This window comes from Glycine max, chromosome 15 (genome assembly GCF_000004515.6).
Source record: "Glycine max cultivar Williams 82 chromosome 15, Glycine_max_v4.0, whole genome shotgun sequence".
Lineage (NCBI taxonomy): Eukaryota > Viridiplantae > Streptophyta > Magnoliopsida > Fabales > Fabaceae > Glycine > Glycine max.
Window position 1 is genome coordinate 52,812,611 of NC_038251.2, and position 22,805 is coordinate 52,835,415.

Genomic DNA, 22,805 nt, shown 5'->3' on the forward strand with positions numbered 1-22,805 from the left:
ATTACTAAATTTTGAAAAGTTAAAATATAAGAATATCATATATAACTATGTAGAAATTAAAACTTAATGATGCATAACTTGAATAAAACTTAAACAAATTTTTTTGATACTTCTGTGCCTTCCATGAACATAAACTAACTCTCATACATTGGGAGTACAAAATTATACTAATCCTCTTCCAAGCAAGCAAATCTATGCCAAAAAAAACATGAAACCAAAAGGAATGATACATGATCTCAATAAGGATTCTAGGTAATTGACTATCTATTTTAGAGATGCTTTTATTTTTAACTCTCATGTCTTCTCCTTTTCTTATCTTAAGCACTTTATCTCGCCACTCCAATTGCTTTTGGAACCTCGAAGCATTAATATTTGGTAACATTTATTGTGCTTAGACGAATTAAGTTGAATTCCCAAGAGAGTCATGTTGTTCTCTATCTGTTCAATATTAGATATCCCTTAATTTATATTAAGGAAAAGAAGGTACTTTGTGGTCTCTTTATATATTTTAAATAAAAATAAATAATAGAATAAAAGAAAAGAAAAGGTTTAAAAGATAAAAATTAAATATATAAGACTAGAAGAAAAGAAGAAAAGAAAACTCACAGAACTGAGGGATAGTTATTAAAAGAAAATAATGAAAGTTCAAAAACTGACGTAATAATAAATTGTTTAAAAATTCTGTACACCAAAAATGGATATTTACTTTATCATTAATAAAGATGAATATAGGTTATTAGTAAAGATATCACAAAAATAGAACGTGTGAAATGCAGGATAGGGAAATTGGGTGTGGCAGTAGTACTCCTCTTTGGTGTATAAATAGATCGCATTGGCCTGAGATTTTTGGATACCAAAAGCAGCAATGAAAGCAATAAGTCCCTCCTTCCTCTGCCTTATAATTCTTGTGACCCTTTTGGCTGGTAGCATTGAAAGTGCACCAGCAAACGTGAAGCCAAGCCATTATGCTGCACCCTTCAATAGGAGTGTTTTTCCTTCTGGTTTTCTATTTGGAATAGGCTCTGCAGCTTACCAGGTTCTAGTCACCACACAACAATGCATTCTGTTAATAAATATAATATACATTTCGGTGTGTGACAAAGTTTGTTGTTTTGGTCCCTTAAAATGATCATTATAAAGTTTGGTATGAAAGTTTCAACTTGGTCAACTTGTAATAACTTCATCTTTCAAGTTTCAAAGGTGTAATTCTAAAGTTATGGTTAGTTGTACTTCTAATGATCAATCAAATTGTATATTAATTTTTTTGTGGTTTCTTTGGTTAGTACATATCAAGGGTTTAACTTATAAATTAATTTTTTTACAAACTGTGGAGATCTCTTCTCTTAACTCACTGATCTGTAAGAAGCAATCGTGATTTCCTTTTGTTAATTCTCAGATAGAAGGAGCAGCAGCTATAGATGGCAGAGGACCAAGTATATGGGACACCTATACTAAACAGCAACCAGGTTAACCCTATGACTAAACAAAAGAGTTGGTTGGTTTTTTTGTCCAAAATTCTTGTTATCCCTAATATATTTAATTTTGTTTTTACTATCTAAATTTAACTCTTTTTTTTAGTACTTGAATTTTTTTTATATTTTATTCTAGTATCTACTGTCAGTCTGACGTAATCCAATTTTAATCTAATACATCATTACTTAATCAATAATTGGACACTATACTAGCCTAAATCTACCTTCTTTTTTATTTTTTGTTCCAAGAAATGGATTGAATGGTGCCAAAGCACTGTCTGAATTAAAAAATATACTATGGCTAAGTGTTATATTGTTGTTGCCAAGTGTGATGGTTTTCAACTTATATTTTTTTAACTCTACTTTATACTAAAAATATATTATAATAATATTTTTTTAGTGGGTAGGATCTCATCCATGAAAAATGTCACTGGATAGCTACCATACCCTTCTAACAAGGTTTTTCATCTGTATTGAGCAGGGAAGATTTGGGATCATAGTGATGGAAGTCTAGCAATTGATTTTTATCACCGGTACAAGGTAAACTTACTGGCAAGATTAATTAATTATTAGTCCTCTATATATGTCGAATTAGAGAATTAAACTGCATGCCCGTACAATTTCACAGAGCGACATAAAGATGGTGAAAGAAGTTGGGTTGGATTCATACAGATTTTCCATCTCATGGTCCAGAATATTCCCCAGTAAGATAATTCTATGTTTAATTACCCAAAGCAAATATTAAGTCATGTTAAAAACGATATTTAAGCATTCAATTATTTGGTGCAGAGGGCAAGGGAGCAGTTAACACCTTGGGGGTCAAGTTCTACAACGATCTCATTAATGAGATTATAGCAAATGGTAAACATGAATTGATATTTACCCATGCATTCATTTATTTTCAACCTTTTCGTTGATAACTTTGTTTTGGATTTTATTTGGGGCAGGCTTAAAGCCATTTGTCACGCTGTTTCATTGGGACCTCCCACAAGCTCTTGAAGATGAATATGGGGGATTTCTCAAACCTGAAATAGTGTAAATAAATACTCAATTATATATGATTCACTATAGTATTTTTAAATAATGAAAAAGAAAATATAGTAATTGTTTATGGAAAAATAAAAATAGGGAGGACTTCCGTAACTATGCTGACTTTTGCTTCAAGACATTTGGTGATCGGGTGAAGCACTGGGTAACCCTAAATGAACCATATGGCTACAGCGTGAATGGCTACAGTGGTGGAAATTTTGCACCAGGTAGATGTTCTAACTACGTTGGAAAATGCCCTGCTGGTGATTCTTCCACCGAGCCCTACATTGTTAACCACCACTTAATACTTGCTCATGGAGCAGCAGTCAATTGCTACAAGAACAAATACCAGGTCATGCATATACTAATTAACCAATTAAATTTCTTATTCATTACTAAACATTATTATTTTAACATCACACAAGTTTTGTAAAATATTTGCTTTATTTGTTGTATATTAAATGTACCATATATATATATATAGGCTCATCAGAAAGGACAAATTGGAGTCACCATAGTGACTTTCTTCTTTGAACCAAAATCTAATAGTGATGCTGATCGCAAGGCAGCAAGGCGAGCTCTGGACTTTATGTTTGGCTGGTATGTATTTCTCCTATTAATTAAAGATACAACTTTGATCTATTGGATTATCCAATAAATTTTAATTCATAAGCAATTGATGGTTGAACTTAATTATATATTTATTTTTTCAGGTTTGCTAATCCCATTACATTTGGTGACTATCCTGAGAGTATGAGATCTTTAGTTGGTTCTAGACTCCCCACATTCACCAAAGCTCAATCTGAAAGTCTCAAAGGTTCATATGATTTTCTTGGTATAAATTATTACACCTCAAATTTCGTGGAATATGCTCCACCAACCACCACTAACAAGACCTATTTCACTGATATGCTAGCCAAACTTTCTTGTAAGTTCATATGGAAACACTCAATTAAAATCTTCTGTGATTAATATATTGGATTTTAACATTATGAATCATCAATTTTCTCTTCATTGCAGCGACCAGGAATGGTGTACCCATTGGCACACCGGTATAATTCTTTCTCCATGCTTCCTATCGTGCTTTATTTTTTTAATTTTTAGTCTAGCCATTGTACACCATTGATCATGTAGCACATAATTTTTTTATCTATGTTAAAAAAAACATTTTTGCAATATTCTACTCAAATTAATGAAGCAAAATCTTTTTGTTGTGCAGACTCCTCTGAGCTGGCTCTTTATCTATCCGGAGGGAATTTATAAGCTCATGACATACATAAGGGACAACTACAATAATCCACCAGTGTACATTACCGAAAATGGTATATACTATTTTTTTTATGTTAATAGAGAGGGAAAAATTATATTAAAACAATCCTTACATATATGAAACATTTTACTATATTTTCTACTTAACATAACATTATTATTATTATTTTGTTCTCAGGCGTTGCGGAATCAAAGAATGACTCACTTGCAATCAATGAAGCCCGAAAGGATGGTATTCGAATTAGATACCATGATGGCCATCTCAAATCCCTGCTTCATGCGATCAAGTAAAAGGGTTTCTCTCTGGTTTAATAGAAAATTAATTTAAGCATAATTAAATATATAATATGTTGATGATTTTTGGTTATTCCTTCTTTATCTTGCAGAGATAGAGTTAATGTGAAGGGCTACTATATATGGTCATTTTCAGATAGCTTTGAATGGGATGCTGGTTACACAGCTCGATTTGGCATCATATATGTGGATTACAAGAACAATTTGAGTAGATACCCTAAGTCCTCTGCGTTTTGGCTGAAAAAATTCCTTCTCAAGTGATCTAAATCTATTGTTCCTTTGGCATGCATGCCCAGTTTTTCTTCTTGTTTGTTTCCTGGATATCACAGACATGCAGTGTGTATCACTTGCTCTTCGATTCGGATCAATGTAATCAAGTCATCGTTGATATCAAATAAATAATGGCATGCCAGAGAATGGAATAAATTATCTTTTCAACAATGTGTTCGAGTTGTTGCATCAATGCTATTATATATTTAATAATTAAAAAAATTATCACTATATTTTTTCTATACCAATGTGCATAAAGAATATTAGATTAATGTGTTATTTAGAATATTCGATGGGATTAAATTCGTTCTTTTTAATATTGAATGGATTGTTAGCAACGACCAACCGGAATACTAAAGATAAAATCACACACATGCAAACAATGATTTATCGACCTTCGACAAGTGTATGTTGGAATTACATTCCTGCTTTTTAATATTGATATTTTTATAAGTAAGTCTTTAAAAATAATAGGCACTATTATTAAAAGAATCATTATCATCAATATGATTATTTGAATGAGATCGTTAGCAACGGCAATCGAAATATTAAAGATAAAATCACACACACATAAATATCAATTTAATGAGTTTTGGTAAGTGTACTCACGTCCTCAAGAATAGAGCTATGATTTCATTTTTTCTAATCCATAATAAGATTATTTCGTTTGTATAATAATAAATCTTTGATACATTATTACCAAATCACCCTTGTATCGTATTGTAAGGCTTTACCCTCACACCCTCAACACAGATTGTAACCCAATAACATGTGACCTAAGTCCAAAGGGCATATGCTCTATTGTGTTCGGCTCCCCTGCACTCCATCATTTGTCCACCCATAGAATACGAGTCATGCACAATAATTGTTGGAATATAAGTGTGAAGGTGAAATTTCACATTGGATAAAAATAGTAAAGTTGAATAACATATATTTAGAAAAATCCATAAACCTGATGTCTTAAAGTTTTAAATTAAAGTGTGGTGTTAAGTTCATTTATGTGGTTTGCTCGAGATCTATTAGTGAAAATCTCTTTGGTGTATCCTTCTTGGATTTTCCAATAATTGATATTAATTTAAGGTTTAATGGTTTAACCATGATTGAATCGATAATAATAAAATAATTTTTTTTAGTATAGTATAGAAAATAATTCCAATTTTAAAAATTAAATAATATTCACCAGTTTCATACTAATTAAAATTAAACTTCTTTTAAAAATATGATAAGTCATCATAAAGCCAAATCAAATATGACACCAAATTCAAGTTTAACATACTAAATAAAATTCATAGGAACTTGAACTAAATAATTTAGTAATCCATTATAGAGTTGTGAATCACAAACAAAACAAAAATTAGTACAACATTAAAATTTAAAATAGTAAAATAAGATTTGAAAAAGAAAAGAAATAATTGAATAAGACAAGCAAACGGCTAACTTCGCCTTTGCAAATGGATTATTGCAACTTTTACTTAATATATTAAGAATGTCCTTGCGCAAACACAAGAAGTGGGAAGAAGGGTCAAGAAATTGCATACCATATAGCATACCTAATAGTATCATTATAGTCACAACTTGTTCTTTGCATGTAAAGTATGCATGACTTATATTAACGATGAGTTCTTTTGCTTTATGAGATATCATAATTGTTGGGTTTTCTTTTTTAAGTACAAATCACAAGTTATGAATGCTTTTTTTATTCAATCATTTCTACTCATTAATAAAGAAATTACTTTTAACAATGCTAGTTTGACGTGGGTTCTCCTAAAATTGTTGTTGCTTTTAAAGTGGTGACATTTTTGTAAATACAAGTAACATTTCAATGACGACTTTTGCGAAAACGTCATTAAAACTGTAAAACGACGACGGTTTTTAGGAAAATTTTCATAGAAATTCAGTATTCAAAGACGTTTTTCCAAAATCATCTTTGAATGAGACTAATTTTTGTTTTTGATTTGGACTTGCACCATAGCCCTCCTCACTCCATCTAGCTCACTCCGCCTTGATCTCTTTGCGCCTCTCAGTGTCACCGCCGTAGTGTTTCCTGCACTGTCACTCTCTTACCATTGAAGTTGTCATCGTCGTCATGGGGGTCGTGAGGGCATAATGGTGTTGCTGCATCTAGTACGTGTCTCATTCAATTGAATTTGTTTTATCTTTTTTATTCTACTATAATTCATGTGAGCTGATATATAGGATTAGATTTTTTAACGCCTTTTCTTTGAGCCCTTAAGACTTATTATTAGCTGTTGTAGCACTCTAGAGAACCAATTAAGATGGTTGTAGTTGATGAATTTGGTGTTTCTTTATTGGCATGCCTTGTACGTGTGGTATCAAGTGGCACATTCTTGAGATTATCGAAGAAAAGGATGAAAAAACTTCAATCCGTGTTGTGACATATAACTCAAGCTTTTATAATAGTTTTGTTTATCATATACATTATATTGATTTTTCAATAATAAAAAAGTTTTCATAGACTATATCGTTTTAATTATTGCATTGATTAAATGTAAACTAAATGGTAGGATTGGGAGTAATTTTTTTGATTGATGAATTTGTTTCTTGCTTTCCAAATACACCAGTACCACAACATAAGGGACATTATAGAATGTACTTTATTAATCTTTGACACAAAATAAAAATAGCATTTTATTTGTGTCCTAAATCAAACTAGTTAAGTTTAGGGATAGACTAATAGAGTATGTTGATTTGTCTCTTGCACCAGATGGGACAACATACATAGTACATAGGCGCAGCCATGCTTCATAGCAAAAATGTTTGTTATGATCGAAAAAGCATTATGGAAGACCTTCCCTAGGAAATGTCTAATCTTATATGGGGTCCCTTAATTATGAAGAGGAGCTCATTGATCTTCTCACTTCACATGATATTTGTTTAGCAACATGATAGTGTCTCTTAACTAAACAATCCGAACTTAGAATGGAGTAAAGTGGTTGTTATTCATCTACTATAATTTAATATTTACCTTATTCTCGTTTATTATGGTCCAATGATCCTACTTAGCAAACTCCTTGCCTTGAAGAATACTCTATCAAACCCGTAAAAAAAAAAAATGAAGTTGAGTCTCTATTAGCCTGCCAATTATTGCAATACAAGTGTCAATGTGAAGTCTAATATTTGATAGAAATAGGCAAGTTGAATAAATATATGTGGAAAGACCAATAAACCTAATGCTTAAGGTCTTGAGTTAAAGTGTGGTGTCAAATTTACTTGTCAAGTTGGCCAGTCTTAACCCATTTGACCTTGGCCCATGTGGATTAGGGCAAATATGGTCCAAAAGGACAAATGAGCCACATATATAAATGGCCCATAAGGCCAAAAAGGCCACGAAGTCTTGTAGGCTAGGGTCCGTCTATGGGCTAAAAAAGTTAGACCTTTTTTTAATTCTCATCTTTCAAATAAATATTTTATTATAATATTTTTTATTTTGTATAAAAGAGTGTGTAAAAAATTGTATAAAAGAGGTTGACCAAAATTGGAAAAAATTAATCCTGGTCAAGGTTGACCAAAAATAATCCCAGCCAAAATTAATCCTAGTTAAGGTTGGCTGAAAATAACTTTGGCCAGAATCAGCAAAAGATAACTCTAATCGAGGTTAACCAAAATTAACTGCAGACGAGGTTGGCTAAAAATAGCCTTGGGCAAGATCAACCAAAATTAATGCTAGTCAAGGTTGGTAGAAAATAGTCTTAGCTAAGGTCGACAAAAAATAATCCTAGCCAATGTTGGTCGCAAATAACCTTAGTTCGGTCAACCAAAAAGAACCTTGTCAAAGTCGATAAAAAACAACCTTGAATGAGGTCAGGCGAAAAAAGCCCTACTGAGGTCAACCAAAAACAACCTCGACTAAGGTCAACCAAAAATAGACTTGGACAAGGTTGATATAGAACATAACCCTGTTCGAGGTTGAAAGAAAACAACTTTAGCCGAAATTGGTAAAAAAATAAACCTGGGTAATAATGGTCAAACATAAACCTTATCAAGGTCATCCAAAAACTATCCCGACCGAGGTAGGTTGAAAATAGTCATGGCCGAGATTGGCCGAAAATAGATCTGAATAAGTTTAGCCAAAAACAGCCTTGGTTGAAGTCGAAAGAAAACAAGCTTGGTCGAAGTTGGTAAAAGAATAACCTAGCTAATGTTGGCCAAACATAACCCTAGTCGAGGTCAGCCAAAAACTACCATCACCGTGGTAGGCTGAAAATAGTCATGGCCAAGGTTGGCTGAAAACAACCTTGACAAAGGTCAGTGAAAAACATCCTTGGTCAAGGTTGACCTAAAATAGTCCTAAAAGAGGTTGACCAAAAATAGTCCCAATCGAGGTTGACCAAAAATAGTCCAAGCAAGGTCAACCAAAAACTATGTTGACAAAGGTCGATCAGAAATGCTCTGGCTAAGGTTAACAAAAAACAATCTAGTAGATGTAGGGAAAAAACTCTCCATTGAGATCGTCCAAAAGTTATACATAAGTCTTTAAAAATAGTAGGCGCTATTATTAAAAGAAAGATTATCAACATGACTATTTGAATGAGATTGTTAACAACGACAACCGAAATATTAAAGATAAAATCACACGTGCGCGCGTACACACACACGTAAATAACAATTTAATGAGGTTCGATAAGTGTGCTCACATCCTCAAGAGCATAGCAATAGTTTCTTTTCTTTTTAATCCATAATAGGATTACTTCATTTGTATGATAATAAATCTATGATTCGTTATTACCAAATCACCCTTGTACCGTATCATGAGGCTTTACCCCCGCACCTTCAACCCAAATTGTAACCCAACAACAAGTGACCCAAGTCCAAAGGGCATATGCTCTATTGTGTTCAACTCCATTACACTCCATCATCTGTCCACCCATAGAATATGAGCCATGCACAATAATTGTTGGAATACAAGTGTGAATGTGAAATCTCTCATTGCACAATAATTGTTGGAATACAAGTGTGAATGTGAAATCTCTCATTGGATAGAAATAGACAAGTTGAGAACCCATGAAAGCATTGGTTCGAGGTTTAATGGTCTAACCATGATTGAATCAATAATAATAAAATAATGTTTTTATTATAGTATACAAAATAATACCAAATTTTAAAATTACATAATATTTACAACTTTCATAATATTTAAAATTAAACTTCTTTTAAAAATATCACAAGTCATAGCAAAGCCAAATCAAATATGACATCAAATTTAAGTTTAACATTATTCCTATGCGGTCCTCCTCGGGACACTTCGGCTTCTTTCCTAAGGCAAAAACCCTAATTTGCAAGGAGTTTGAACAAGATCAAAGCATGCATAGAAATAAATAGCTAACAGAGAGGAATTAGAAAGAGAAAGTGAATGAGGAGGAACGCAGGAGACGAATTGAAAGAGAAGCAGCATACCCGTGAAACGTCGATCAAAACCTAATTGGTGGATGGATTCCGATAGAGGTTGAAAAGAGGGGTTGAAGAGAGAAGGTTGGTCTGTTAGGGATTGGTTGAGGGACTGCTTCGGTAGGAGGATGAAGTGGCTAGAGGAGGCGATAGAGAGAGAGAGGCAGGGGAGGAGTTTGGTTCTCTTGGTGTGTTCACGAGAGAGAGAGAGGTTTTTGAGATTTTGAAGGGAGGTGAGAAGCCAAACCAAGGAATGAGAGTGCAATGAAGCAAAAACACCCAAAAAAACAACTAAGAAATTATCTAGTGTGGTCGGGAGCATCTATGCTTTTTTTTTTTAATACCTACTTCCTCTTGATAAACTAGTAATGTGTGAAGTTTTTCTTTAAGGATTAAAAAAAATTACTATAATATTTAAAAAAATATAAATGCATTATTTATACATTGTAATTATTAAGTGATTAATGATCGTGCTTAAAAATTTGTATAAATTATTTGGAGTAATTTTGGGGAAAAAAAGTTTTAATATCTCATTGAAAACTAAAGCAATAGGTAATATTAAAAAATACAAGTAGTAGGTATTTCATCAAAGATTAACCACAAAATTAGGTGAAATTTGATTTGAGTGTTTTCTATTTTTATTTTTAAAGAAAACAGAACATAAGATTAAAAATACGTTTATTTAAAATTTGAAAAATATTTTCAGAAAGACAGACCAAAAATTTAAAAAAAAATCAATGTTTTCAGTATTTTTTGAATGAGTAAAAACACAATGACACCTTAAATTAATTTTTTTCCTGAGACATGTTTTCTAAATCTTAAAATTTTAAAAATAAAATTATTTTCAAAAAATAGAAAATAAACACTTAAACCAAGCAATGTAATTTTTCTCAAAATACAATCTAACATTAAAAATATAAGCATCTCTTTCAATAAGCATTTGAACCAATTTATCATGTCATGAGAAACTAACTTCAACTAAATTCAATTTCCATTTGTGAACAAATGCATGTTTTTTCTTGGAGTGTATAAGGTTTTATTTTATTAATTAGTTAAAAAAAATTAGTATGATTTTTAATATAATTATTATAAAAATTTAAAATTTATTATATAGTGATTTGTTATTAAACAACCGTGTATAAAATATTTACATGATCAAATAGATATATTGTCAAACACTATCAAATGTTTTTTCTTTTTAGTGTCCGTCCTCTTTATTATTTCTTTAGATAAAATCCTTCAAAATCAATTAATTATGTCATGCAAATAATTATCAACCGCATGCACAGGTGGTTTCGTTCGGAAGAATAATAGAAGAGATACAACTTAGATATGCTCAAACACTTGCGTAAAAATTTGACACTCTTGTTAGACTACTATGCACAACAAGATTTGCTCTTTTTTTTTTTTGTCTCATATTACAGAAAAAATAATTGTTCACATTAAATATCATGAAAATTGTGTCTTTGTTTATACAATATCCTTAAATTATTTTGCTTTAAAAGATTATGCTTATTTAAAATTTTGAAATAAAGAATTTATCTTTAAATGCGGTCATTTGTTGATGCCATTTTTAATGAATGATAACGCTGTAAACATAATCATAAAAAAGAAAAAGTAAATCATGTGATTATTAAATTTTAAAATGAGTTTTTATTTTATCTTATACATACATATATTTAAATAATTAAATATATTTGAATTGATATTTTCACATTAAAATAATTTGACCAAATTTTTTATAAATAGTTTGGTCAGATACATCAATTGAAACTATTACTTAAATTATATTTTAAATATTAGTCTATTAAATAAAACTAAAATCATATTTAATGTTAAACATTAAAAATCCATGCAACGTAGGGTCACCTAATTAGTTAGTTAGAAGGCAGAGTTTGTCAACAAAATATGCCGGACCCATTTTTCTGCATCACATATTTTGGTGACTCGAGAAAAGGAAATGCACTTGGTTGGTGCATGTTTCTTGGTTCTGCACTTATTTCTTGTAAAAGCAAAATACAAGCCCGGGTCTCTAAGTCTTCCACTGAGTCTGAATATCGGGCTATGTTTCTAGTCTGTTTTGAAATTATTTGGTGCGTTCATGAAAGACTGGATTGGCAACAATCTGAATGGCGCTAATATTGTCTGCATAGAGAGGTGTAGCCTCGATTCCACATTCACCTAGCTGTTGTCCGACATATCATTCGTTACTTGAAAGGTATTTCTCATAGGGGGCTATTCTTTCCTATTGGGACGTCTCTTTATTTGGTGGGTTATAGTGATGCTGATTAGGCAGGTTGTCGAGATACTCAAAGATCTGTCACAGGTTGGTGCATGTTTCTTGGTTCTACACTTATTTCTTGGAAAAACAAAAAGCAAGCTCGAGTCTCTAAGTCTTCCACTGAGTCTGAATATCGGGTTATGTCTCTAGTCTATTCTGAAATTATTTGGCTTCATGGTCTTTTAGCTGAGCTTGGTTTCCCTCAAACCGAGGCTACACCTCTCTTTGCTGACAATACTAGCGCCATTCAAATTGTTGCCAATTCAGTCTTCCATGAACGCACCAAACATATTGAAGTGGATTGTCATTCCATTCGTGAGGCTCTTGATAATCGTATTGTCTCTCTTCCCCACATTACCTTGCAACTTCAGCTTGCACATATATTTACCAAGGTTGTTCCTCGTCTTCGGCATGAGTTTCTCAATAACAAATTGATGCTCCTTGACCACCCGCATCAATTTGAGGGGTAATGTTAGAAAAGGAATTCGCTGGACCATTATTATCTTCCTAAAAATCAGCTGCTCTGTTATATGTATATTTATTTCCTATTATAAATTAGGAATAGTATTCAGCCTATTAATTAGATATATTTAGGATTCCTAATTTAGGTTGTACAAATCAGGAATTAGGACCAATTGTCATTAAAGTAGTTATAAATGCTATGTATTATATATAGAGATGAATGGAGAGAAGAGGCAGAAAAGCCAAATTTCTAACAGAAACATTCCTTTTGGGCCTGGTAGGTGCTGCTGGTATTGCTATCATTACCCACCTTTGGAAAATCAACCATGTCCTCAAGGTTGTAAAGGATTGCAAGTGTGTCTGCTATGAAGCGATACAGCTCCTCATTACATACCTTATTTGTTTAGGCAGCAACCCAACGAAAATTACCATTCAAATGATACTTTTTCATGAGCTTATGCATCTTCTCAATTTCTACAATTTCTGCTCTATCACTGGACTTCTTTACATTAATATAACCAGCTACTACAACAAGGTTGACCAGTTCCCTCAATATGTTGTTCTTACCAAAGCATTCTACCAATCCAGTTATGTTTTTCACTGTCTAACCTTGCCATGGAGAAAATTATGGGCTTTGACTTGTCTTTCAATGAACCAATGTATTCATTGGTCTGCTCAAGATCAAATAACAGCTTTTCAATTGAACTATGCAGGGATGTAAGCCTAGTATGCTTTTCATAGTAGGGGAAATATGTTGACATATCAGCTCCAGGAGAGACAATATTGAACTTGGGATTAAAAACATCAATGCCATAGACAACCCTATAGAGCCCGGGAAGAGTAAAACCAGTGTGGCTCTCATACTAGCCGACAGTATTTTTTGTTCCTGTAATCTCCTAGTATGTACTGGTGATGATAAAATCAACATTATATCTGGCTATTAGGTTAGCAGAAAATTGGCATGAAAAGTGGGATATATCCTCAAATTTCTTCCAATATAAATCTGAATCTGGATATTTTGTCTTCTCAAGTGCATACATGATTGTGCATTGGGTAACTCCCATTTTATAAGCCGATAAAGATGCAACAAGATTCCCATCACTGTAATTTCCAATGATGGAAGCAGGATGCCCTTGTAACTCAACAACAACTTCACTTGCAACAGCTTCTACATAAGTCTAAGTCCACACATCAAACCTTGAGATCCATTTACTGAGAGTTCCTAACTCTGATCTGAATGGAACTTGCAAAATATGAGTATGGTCAGTACCATTGACTCTTTCTAACCGCTGGTTACATGTTGTCCCCTTTGCATCAGCTATTAACCTGGTAACAATTAGAATTCTAGGAGTGAAATCAAGTCCTTGTTTCTTGATCTGAAGGAGCATCTCATTTTCAAGGGCACGCACTTGACCTAGTATATAAACAACTTGCCCACCAATGTCAGGCAAACCCAAGACATTGGCTTGTCCAAAGTAGCCATGAGGAGATAATATATCAACATTGAATACCATTGGCTCTCTCCCAAGAAAAGTCTCTAGTGTATTATGATCAGGAGCCTGAAGAATATTTAGGGACTAGGAGCATATGCATCATTTCCAATACCCGCTCAGCTATATCACCCCAACCTCTCTCAAAATCCATTCCTTGTAATACATATTCAAACTCTGAATAGAGTGTATCACTAGCAAGCTTAGAAAGATAATCCTCGGCCATGGCTAATGCAGACTAAAGATTGGAAAAGGTTTGTACTCTATCATTTGTCATCAGAGTATGGCCCTTGTATTTGTGAGCTCGGAGGAAATCAAGCAAGGGCCGCAAGGAATCTTTGTTGCGAAACATAATTGGTGAAAGGTGGCGATTAAGAAATTGGACACCATTGCCAATGTATGCGAAGTGGAATGGGCGAGGAAATGTGGCATTAAATGGCTCAAAGTCAAGCTCCAATACAAATTGTCATTAATCTTTCCATCTACAAGTTCTTCCTTGAAGCAAAGATATTCAGAAACGCTTAATTGCTCCACGCTGAGGTCAGAGACATTATTATGGACATATTCCCAAACACCAGGTCTTGGACGAACTGGTATTGCCACAAAAGGAGGCAAAAATATGACATCCTTCAAACAAAACAACAAGTCCCAGGAGTTGAATTCTAAAGAAGTGTCCTCAGGTTTCATTGAGAGTAAAGGAAGAAGATGAATCTCTAGATTCGGTTGAAAACCATCCTGGTTCCATGTGTGGTCGAGGTGAAAGGCCAGTGTAGGAAATGCAGAATCATGAAATGATACAGGATGATGTTGGGGCATTTTGTCAAATACCAATCTAGCAGTGTTGGCATCCCCACATTTCACATACAGAGTTATCAAAACATTAACCACATCGACATCTAACTTCAAGGTGCGCACAAATATGGTGCTATCATCTACCCAACTCCATCCTGCGGGTTCTGTTATTCTCCTTTGTTGCATAAGCCTTCTGACTTCAGCAACTTCATTCCATAAAGCTTTTCTTGCATAGATATGTGCTAGTGTTAAATATGGTGCTGCGTTACTGGGTTCCATCTTAATAAGTTGATCAGCAGCCTCCCTCCCGAGTTCTACATCTCCATAAATCTTACAAGAACTCAAGAAAGAACTCCAAATTACATAATTTGGATCATAAGGCATTTCTTCCATCAAATCCCTTGCCTTACTTAAATTTCCGTTTCTTGCATAAAGATCAAGCAAGCATGTTGATCTATATCAGGAGACAGGCCATAATTTGTTGTCATTTTGTTGAAGTATTCCACCCCTTTGTCAAGAAATCCTGCATGATTACAAGCTGTTAAGACAGCAGTAAAGCAGATATTATGATCAGGAATAAACTCTTGCTTGGTCAATAGACAATCAAAAAGTTCCACAGCCTCTGAACTTCCCCCACATTGAGCATAACCCATGATCATGGATGTCCACAACACATTATTCTTCTTAGAAGTCTGATCTAACACACATTGAGCCTCGTCAATATCACCACCCTTTGAATACATATCAATCAAAGCACTGGCCACAAACACATTCCTTTCTGAACCCATTTTAATAACAACAGACTGCACTTGTCTTCCTTGAAGGAGAACTGCAAGGCTGCTGCAAGCATTTAAAATGGTGCATAAAGTATGATCAGTAGGACTCAATTTTTTTCCCCTCATTTCTACAAATAGTTTCAATGCATCTTCACTGTACAGATTTTGAGAATATCCAGAGATCATAGAATTGTATAACAGTATCCTTCTCACTAGTTTCATCAAATAACAATACAGCATCATCAATTTGTCCCCAATTTACGTAACAATCAATTAATGAGCTGACTACAAAATTGTTAGTATCATAGCCCCACTTGATGACATGAGCATGAAGAGTTGAACAATGTTGAAGTGCCCCATTTTTCCCCACACAGGCACTAATGACACTAGCAAAGGCAAAACAATTGGGCTTAATTTGGGTGCATAACATCTCTTTGAACAAGAAGAAGGAATCTCTTCCTTGTCCATTGATTGAGAATCCAGTAATGAGTGAAGTCCATTAATCCTGGAAATATACAGCAGCAAGCAACTGTCTTGTTTAGATTGTTTGTGGGTTGTGCCACCATATATCTAATTCTGATATTGATTTCAGTATGGTAGAAAAGTATACTAGTGCTGTTGGCTTCTTCTCATGTTATTAAACATTGTTACTCTTACTGTAAGGTTCAACATCACAAACAGAATGAGTGCAAAGGATCTCATAAGGTGAAAACAATGAATTAGAATTCAAACAGCACCAAGGCCAGCTGTATACGAAATTAAAACCAACTGCAATTCAGAATATGTCATAAATCATAATACCAAATTCTCACCATGGGAAGGCTATAAAAAGGGACAATATGTTCATACACGACTATAAAGAGGGATAAAAGGAAACGTGTATAACTAGCAATTTTCTAGCATAGTTAGTATTAACCACATCTTTCAAATTATAATCCAATCATGATTCATGACACATACACAACGTGACACAACAACAGAAGAAGAAGAAATCCTACAAAATGATATGTTCCACCAGCTGGAGGGCAAGAATGGGATCAACAAATCTTTGATCAAATGAATGGATATCAAAATGAACAACTACAAAGCTTGCAATAGAAAATGTTGAACGAGAGTAACTGAGTATATAAGTAATAAATTATCAGTTTTCTACTTCCACTCAATCAGCATTTGCTTAAGCAAGCAAACATTTGAAAAGAGAGTATAGTGAATGATAAACAAAGATGAAAGAATATAAATAGAGAAAGAAATAAAGATTGAAATTAACTGAATAAAAGTGAGCAAAATAAAGTGCTCACTCACACCATCCATTAGCTTTTGATTTTGTACTGTATTATATATATAAACCTTTTGTACATAGACGATCAATTCATGTCTTCTTTTCTAATGAACAATTGACTCCAGAATTCAAACAAAATGAAATAGTTGACATGGTGATAAATATCTAAAACAACTAACTCTTCCTTTCAAAAAACAAAGGAATGGTTGTACTACCAAGTTATAAAAATCAGGCCACTACTTAATGCACATGACCAATTTTATGAATACAAAGAGGAAACTCATTCTAAAGATGATAATGATCCCGGCTACTACACCTTTGCACCATGTTTTGGGTTCCTTCAATGTCAACGACCCCCTTTCATTACCGAAAGGGTAATTCAGAATGTAAAACTACACTCTTGATTACCATTTTCGTAATGAAAGAGGGTGTTGCTTGAGTTTCTTGGGGGGCAAGAAGCTGCAGCCTTGATCTAATTGCTCCAAAACTCGAACAATCTGGCAGAACTCAGGCCTCTTCTCTGGTTTCAATTCCCAACACTGCTTTATCAAACCACTCAAAACATGTGGGCAATGTGAAGGAATAATTGGCCTTGAATTCCTATCTGCAACAGCAACAGCAACCTGGATTGGACTCAAGCCCTCAAATGGTACTGTTCCACTCACCAACTCCCACAAGATAAGCCCAAAACTGTACACATCAACCTTTCTCCCATAGCGTTTGCCTTTGATCATCTCTGGCGCCATCCAACGGTACGTACCCCTCAAGGAGTCACACTTCGAAGCCTCACAAGCAATGCCAAAATCAGCAATTTTGAGGCGAATTTCCCCATCAACAAGTACATTCTCCGGTTTAAGGTCTCTATGAATGATCCCTTGTGCATGTATATACTCCATTCCACGAGCAATATCCAAAGCAAAATCTATCACCCTCTTCAGAGAAATTGGCTTGGACTCTAACTTGTTCAAATACACCCTTAAAGATCCCTTTTGCTGATACTCCGTGAGAATGCAATAAAAATCAGTGTCTTTGTGTGCGCCTATGAACTTCACAACATTTTGATGGTGGAGACGAGGTAGATGTGTGACTTCTCTTAAAAATTGAGCCTCTAAAAGGGATTTTGGGATTCCCTTTTGATCATTATATCGAACCTTGACGAATTTAACAGCAGCATGTTCCTTTTTGTATATACCATGGTAAATTTGACTATGAGCACCTTGAGAAAACTTGTGCCCAATGAAGAGATTAGAAAAGTCAATACCCCATTCTTGTGTAATTCCAATTGCATCATCTCTTCCACTACCATGCTGAAAACACTTTGTTAATGGCCATGATGATGATTCCTTGCGGTTCTTGCACTTATCGTGCAATTTGATTGATAACTTCCCCATAATAAATTAATAACTCTCTTATGAGAAGAATGGTGTCTGGTTATGATTTCGCTGAAACTAAAAACTCTTGATCGAAACCTGAATGAGTAGTGTTTAGTTCCTAGTTAGTCGGATCTAATCAAAAAGTTTGTTTATATCCTATATCAACTTCCCGCCATAATAATTAACAAATGTCCATTTTCTTAAAGTGTTATGCTAATTCAAATTTTAAAACTAATTAGGCATTTTTTTCTTAACTATCCTATCATTCTGGTTAAAAAAAAAAATCCTATCATTATCATTATATATTATGAAAATAAGGAGCATTTGGGTAAGCTTTGAAAAAACAAATTATAGTAAAATTTAAAAAAAAAATTGAAACTACAATTTTGATTTTTGAAAAAACATTAAATTATTTTTTAAGTTTAAAAAAACATTTTAAACATAAATTTAATCGATTGCTCTTACAAAAAAAAAAATCCATTGCTTTTATTACTAAATCAAATTGGTATATTTTAAAATTAAAAAAAATGGGCAGTTTTAAATCTCAGTAAATGGAAACACAATAAGTATAAAATTTGTTACGCTTCTTTAGTTTTTTTTAAAACAGAGAAAAAATGTTTAAAAACAGTTGTTTGAAAAAACTACTTTTTCAATAAGTTGAAAACAAATTTACTGGATGATAGGAAATTCGTTGTAACAAACTACAAACAGGTGATGATAAGAAAAATAACTTTTAAAACAAAAATTTTAAAAAATTTCTGAAATGAAAACAAATTTTAAAAAATGAGAAACAAATATATCCTTGATTTCAAGGTTACCAATCTCTAGAGTTTACCCAAAAACTCTGAGAATTCTATAAATAATAACAAAATATAATAATAACAAAATATCCATAGACTGGATCCGTATGAGTCTACTTCTTGTGAAAATAATAACAAAAAATATATAAATAACATATTAATTAAACATTTCAACAATATAATAAAACAAAACAATAAATCATAAAGTTCAAAATATCTAAATAAACAAGTCTAGTAATAATACATCAGACAATCAATTATCAATTAACTTGTAGATGTTATAGTAGTTTTCATCGAGAGTTTGATGTTATTAGAGAAAAGGGTTTAATGTTATTAAGATGAAAATGACTTACATTTTTATTTAATTTTTTTAACTTGCTAACTGGTTGACTCGATAGTAAACTTGAGAGTTTGTTGATTTGATTTTCTTTTTTTTTTCAAAAACAAAAAAATCACTCCAGCAACACAAACATAAGGATCAGAAGATGGAAGAAAAAAATAATGAAAGAAAATTTAAAAAAGAAGTGATGATAAGAGAAATAGTTTTTTAAAACCTTTAAAACAAACTATTTTTTAAGAATTTCTAAAAGGAAAACAAACTCAGTGCACAACGGATTCCAATTCACATATATACGAAACCTTAGTGCATACCTAATTCCAATTTACAGACGCGCCAATCTACAAATGCACGTATTATGAATTTTCCACGTCTGGTCTGTAAAGTATAATAACTTCAGTGTAATGATTTTCTCCTAATGACCTTATTGACTGTACACTTTCCCTCGTGGAATTTCTGGAAGGAAAGGATGCTTGGGTTCCTTCTTATGATATATATAAACCGTAACATTTGAATCACATCACATCTTAACTATATAGATACTCATAAGTGAGTGAATATTAATTGAACAACTGGGGGGTTTGATTTCATTAATGGGGATCTATGGATAAAATTATGAGTGAAGAATTTGAAACCTAGACAACTAAAGCAACGCTAGGAGTAAGATCCAATGACGTAGACGTATTCAAAATGTATATCTACCCTGCAAACCAAGTCACCAAAAACATAAAATAACTGCTCCAAATTCACGGGAGAGAGCGCATAATCTAGAGTTTTAAGTAAAAAAATAAGGTTCATTTAATGCATAGTGAAAATTGAATTTTTACCATTAAGGTTTAAATGCAAAATCAAAGATTATATTTTACTAGATGAAACCTATTTGAATGGATGCATCAATACTTATTTTTGTTTCAATTTTCAACATAACTTATTTATTATAATTGGTTGCAATCTTCACTATAAATAGAGAAGAAAATTAGTGGAAAAGATACACATGAAAAGAGGATGTGTGAGAAGAGAGATTGTGAAAAAAAGCCACTTTGTTGAGAGAAAAGTGTGAGAGTGTTATAATTTCTTATAATCATTGAGTCGGGTACTCGGGTTTGTAGAGTGATACACAATTTAGGGAGAGTTACAATCTTGTAATCATTTTTATGATAGTGAAATACTTTTGAGACGGTTCCGTGGACGTAGGCAAGAGGTGCCGAACTACACTAAATTCTTGTATTCATTATTATTTTTCCTACGGTGTAATCATCTTTGTTGTGTTCTCACAATCCTATGTAGGTGTGGTTAATTTTGTTTGAGGGAGCGTTGATTATCCAACAGTAGTATCAGAGTTATGGCCGAGAGCATACAAAGGTTCAAGATATCGTTGTTTGATGGAAAAATAAATTTTATAATTTGGCAGAGTACTATTCAAGACCTTTTGGTGCAGTAAGGTCTTGATCAGGCATTAGAAGATGAAAGATCGACTTCTATAAATGAAATCGAGTGGACTAAGATCCAAAGGAAGGTTGTGAGCACGATTTGGTTAGCCCTTGTTCTCGAGATAAAACACAACATGTTAAAGGAGACAACACCGAAGGCCTAGTGAGAGAAGGTCGATAATATCTATGCATCAAAGTCGTTAACCAATCGCCTTTGTTTGAAGATGGAGTTGTATCAACTCAAAATGGAGATGGGACGAGATCTCCATCAACAAGTTCAATCAGTAAGTCAATTGTTGAATGCAAATGATAAACTCTCTTATGAGGAGCAAGCAATGTTGTTGTTGGCCTCACTACCAAGGTCCTCCAAAGTTTTGGTTCAAATGTTGCTTGTGGGAAGATCAACTTTGAAGTTGGATTAGGTGAATGTCATTCTTAGAGAAAATGAAAGAATTTTGATAACTGAAAATGTTGATGATGAACACCATGCACTAGTTGTGGTGGAGTCTAAGCAAGGGAGGAATCATCCAAGGAGACATGATGAGCCAAGAGGAAGATCAAAATCGCAATCGCAATCGCATCCACAACGAGGTATGAGTAACAATGCAATGTTACTATTGTGGTGAGAATGGTCATGTTCAAGCTAGGTGCAAACAAATGAAGGAGGACTTGATGAAGTTAAGAGATATAAACAAAGATGGTGTCAACTCCCAAGCTAATGTAGTAAAAAGTGTTAAAAATGAAAACGATGAGGTCGCTAAAACAAAATAGGTGATAGATTCTGTTGCCTCAAAGCATATTCATAGAGATCGAGAGATATTTAACACTTTGAAAATAGATGAAGAATTCGTTCATTTCAAGTTAAGGAATAATGAAAAAATGAAGGTTGAAGGCATAGGGAGCATGAGGATGAAGCTCCATGATGGTGCTATTCGAACTTTCTCAAATGTGAGGTTTGTACCTTCTGTTGTTGTCAATATCATTTCTATATGGGAGATGACATCACAGAGGTACAAGTATGTTGGTTCAAAGTGGGGATGCAAGGTGTACAAGGGAAGACACTTGGTGTTGCAGGGACAAAAAAATAAAGGTAGCTTTTGCTATTTGGATGGGCAGGCCTTGAAGAGGAACCATAATAGCAAAGTGAAGAAGAAAGTGAAGTTTTCTAATGTTGTAGAAGTGTTGGGAGATACTTCCGTTGGAGAAGGAGTTTGTTCACTTTCAAATTGATCAAATGATATTTCTCTTTTGGCTTGAGGGGGAGAATTGTAGAGTTCCAAGCCAAAAAATAAGATACATTTAATGCATAGAGGGAATTGAATTTTTGCCACTAAGGTTTAGGTGGTTTAAATGCAAAGTAAAAGATTGCATTTTACTAGATAGAACCTATTTGAATGGATGCATTGATACTTGTTTTTGTTTCAATTTCCAAGAGAACTTATTTATTATAGTTGGTAGTAATCTTCATTATAAATAGAGAAAAGAATTAGTGGAGAAGATACACATGAAAAGAGAGTGTGTGAGAAGAGAGATTGTGAAACAAAATCACTTTGTTGAGAGAAAAGTGTCTTTGTGTGAGAGTGTTATCATTTCTTGTAACCATTGAGTAGGAAACTCGAGTTTGTAAAGTGATACACAATCTAGGAAGGGTTACAATCTTGTAATCATTTTTGTGATAGTGAAATATTTTTGAGACGGTTTCGTGGACGTAGGCAACAGGTGTCAAACCATGCTAAATTCTTGTGTTCGTTATTATTTTTCCTACGATGTAATCGTTGTTGTGTTCTCACAATCCTTTATGGGTGTGAATAATTTTGTTTGAGGGAGCGTTGATTACCCAACATAAAGATGGTTCAAGGATTGGTAGGATGTGGCAAAGCACTACATGCATGGACTCATCCGCTATGAAAACGTTTGATACAAGGGATCTCCATGTCCATGGATCCACTATTGCCTTTAACAAATCATATGAATGAACTTGACACCATACTTTAACCCAAAACCTTAATATTCACGTTTATGAGTCTTATCCTCACTTATATAAT

General features: G+C 33.4%; 2 protein-coding genes and 2 pseudogenes across 2 annotated transcripts; 1 reads left to right on the plus strand and 3 right to left on the minus strand.

The window, feature by feature from the left end:
- Positions 1-831: 831 nt before the first annotated feature.
- LOC100783037 (vicianin hydrolase) lies at positions 832-4,505 on the plus strand. The gene is made up of 13 exons (XM_003546821.4): positions 832-1,036; positions 1,397-1,466; positions 1,954-2,012; positions 2,101-2,176; positions 2,262-2,333; positions 2,420-2,507; positions 2,601-2,853; positions 2,986-3,101; positions 3,215-3,429; positions 3,522-3,553; positions 3,721-3,823; positions 3,949-4,057; positions 4,157-4,505. Exons 1-13 carry the CDS (start codon positions 866-868, stop codon positions 4,323-4,325), a joined length of 1,533 nt encoding a protein of 510 aa, XP_003546869.1. The 5' UTR covers positions 832-865; the 3' UTR covers positions 4,326-4,505.
- Positions 4,506-12,076: 7,571 nt separating this feature from the next.
- Positions 12,077-14,250, minus strand: LOC121173517 (sucrose synthase 2-like; annotated as a pseudogene).
- On the minus strand, positions 14,250-15,553 carry LOC100783748 (pentatricopeptide repeat-containing protein At4g01030, mitochondrial-like; annotated as a pseudogene).
- A 1,298-nt stretch (positions 15,554-16,851) lies between these two features.
- On the minus strand, positions 16,852-18,211 carry LOC100784279 (serine/threonine/tyrosine-protein kinase HT1). The gene has a single exon (XM_006598592.3). It carries the CDS (start codon positions 18,209-18,211, stop codon positions 17,225-17,227), a length of 987 nt encoding a protein of 328 aa, XP_006598655.1. The 3' UTR covers positions 16,852-17,224.
- Between the last annotated feature and the right edge of the window lie 4,594 nt (positions 18,212-22,805).

Coding starts and splice junctions, on each gene's coding strand:
- LOC100784279 (XM_006598592.3), bottom strand. CDS start 18,211: ATGGGGAAGTTATCAATCAAATTGCACGATAAGTGCAAGAACCGCAAG.
- LOC100783037 (XM_003546821.4), top strand. CDS start 866: ATGAAAGCAATAAGTCCCTCCTTCCTCTGCCTTATAATTCTTGTGACC. Junction 2,177..2,261: donor ATGGTCCAGAATATTCCCCA/GTAAGATAATTC, acceptor TATTTGGTGCAG/AGGGCAAGGGAGCAGTTAAC. Junction 3,554..3,720: donor GTGTACCCATTGGCACACCG/GTATAATTCTTT, acceptor TTTGTTGTGCAG/ACTCCTCTGAGCTGGCTCTT.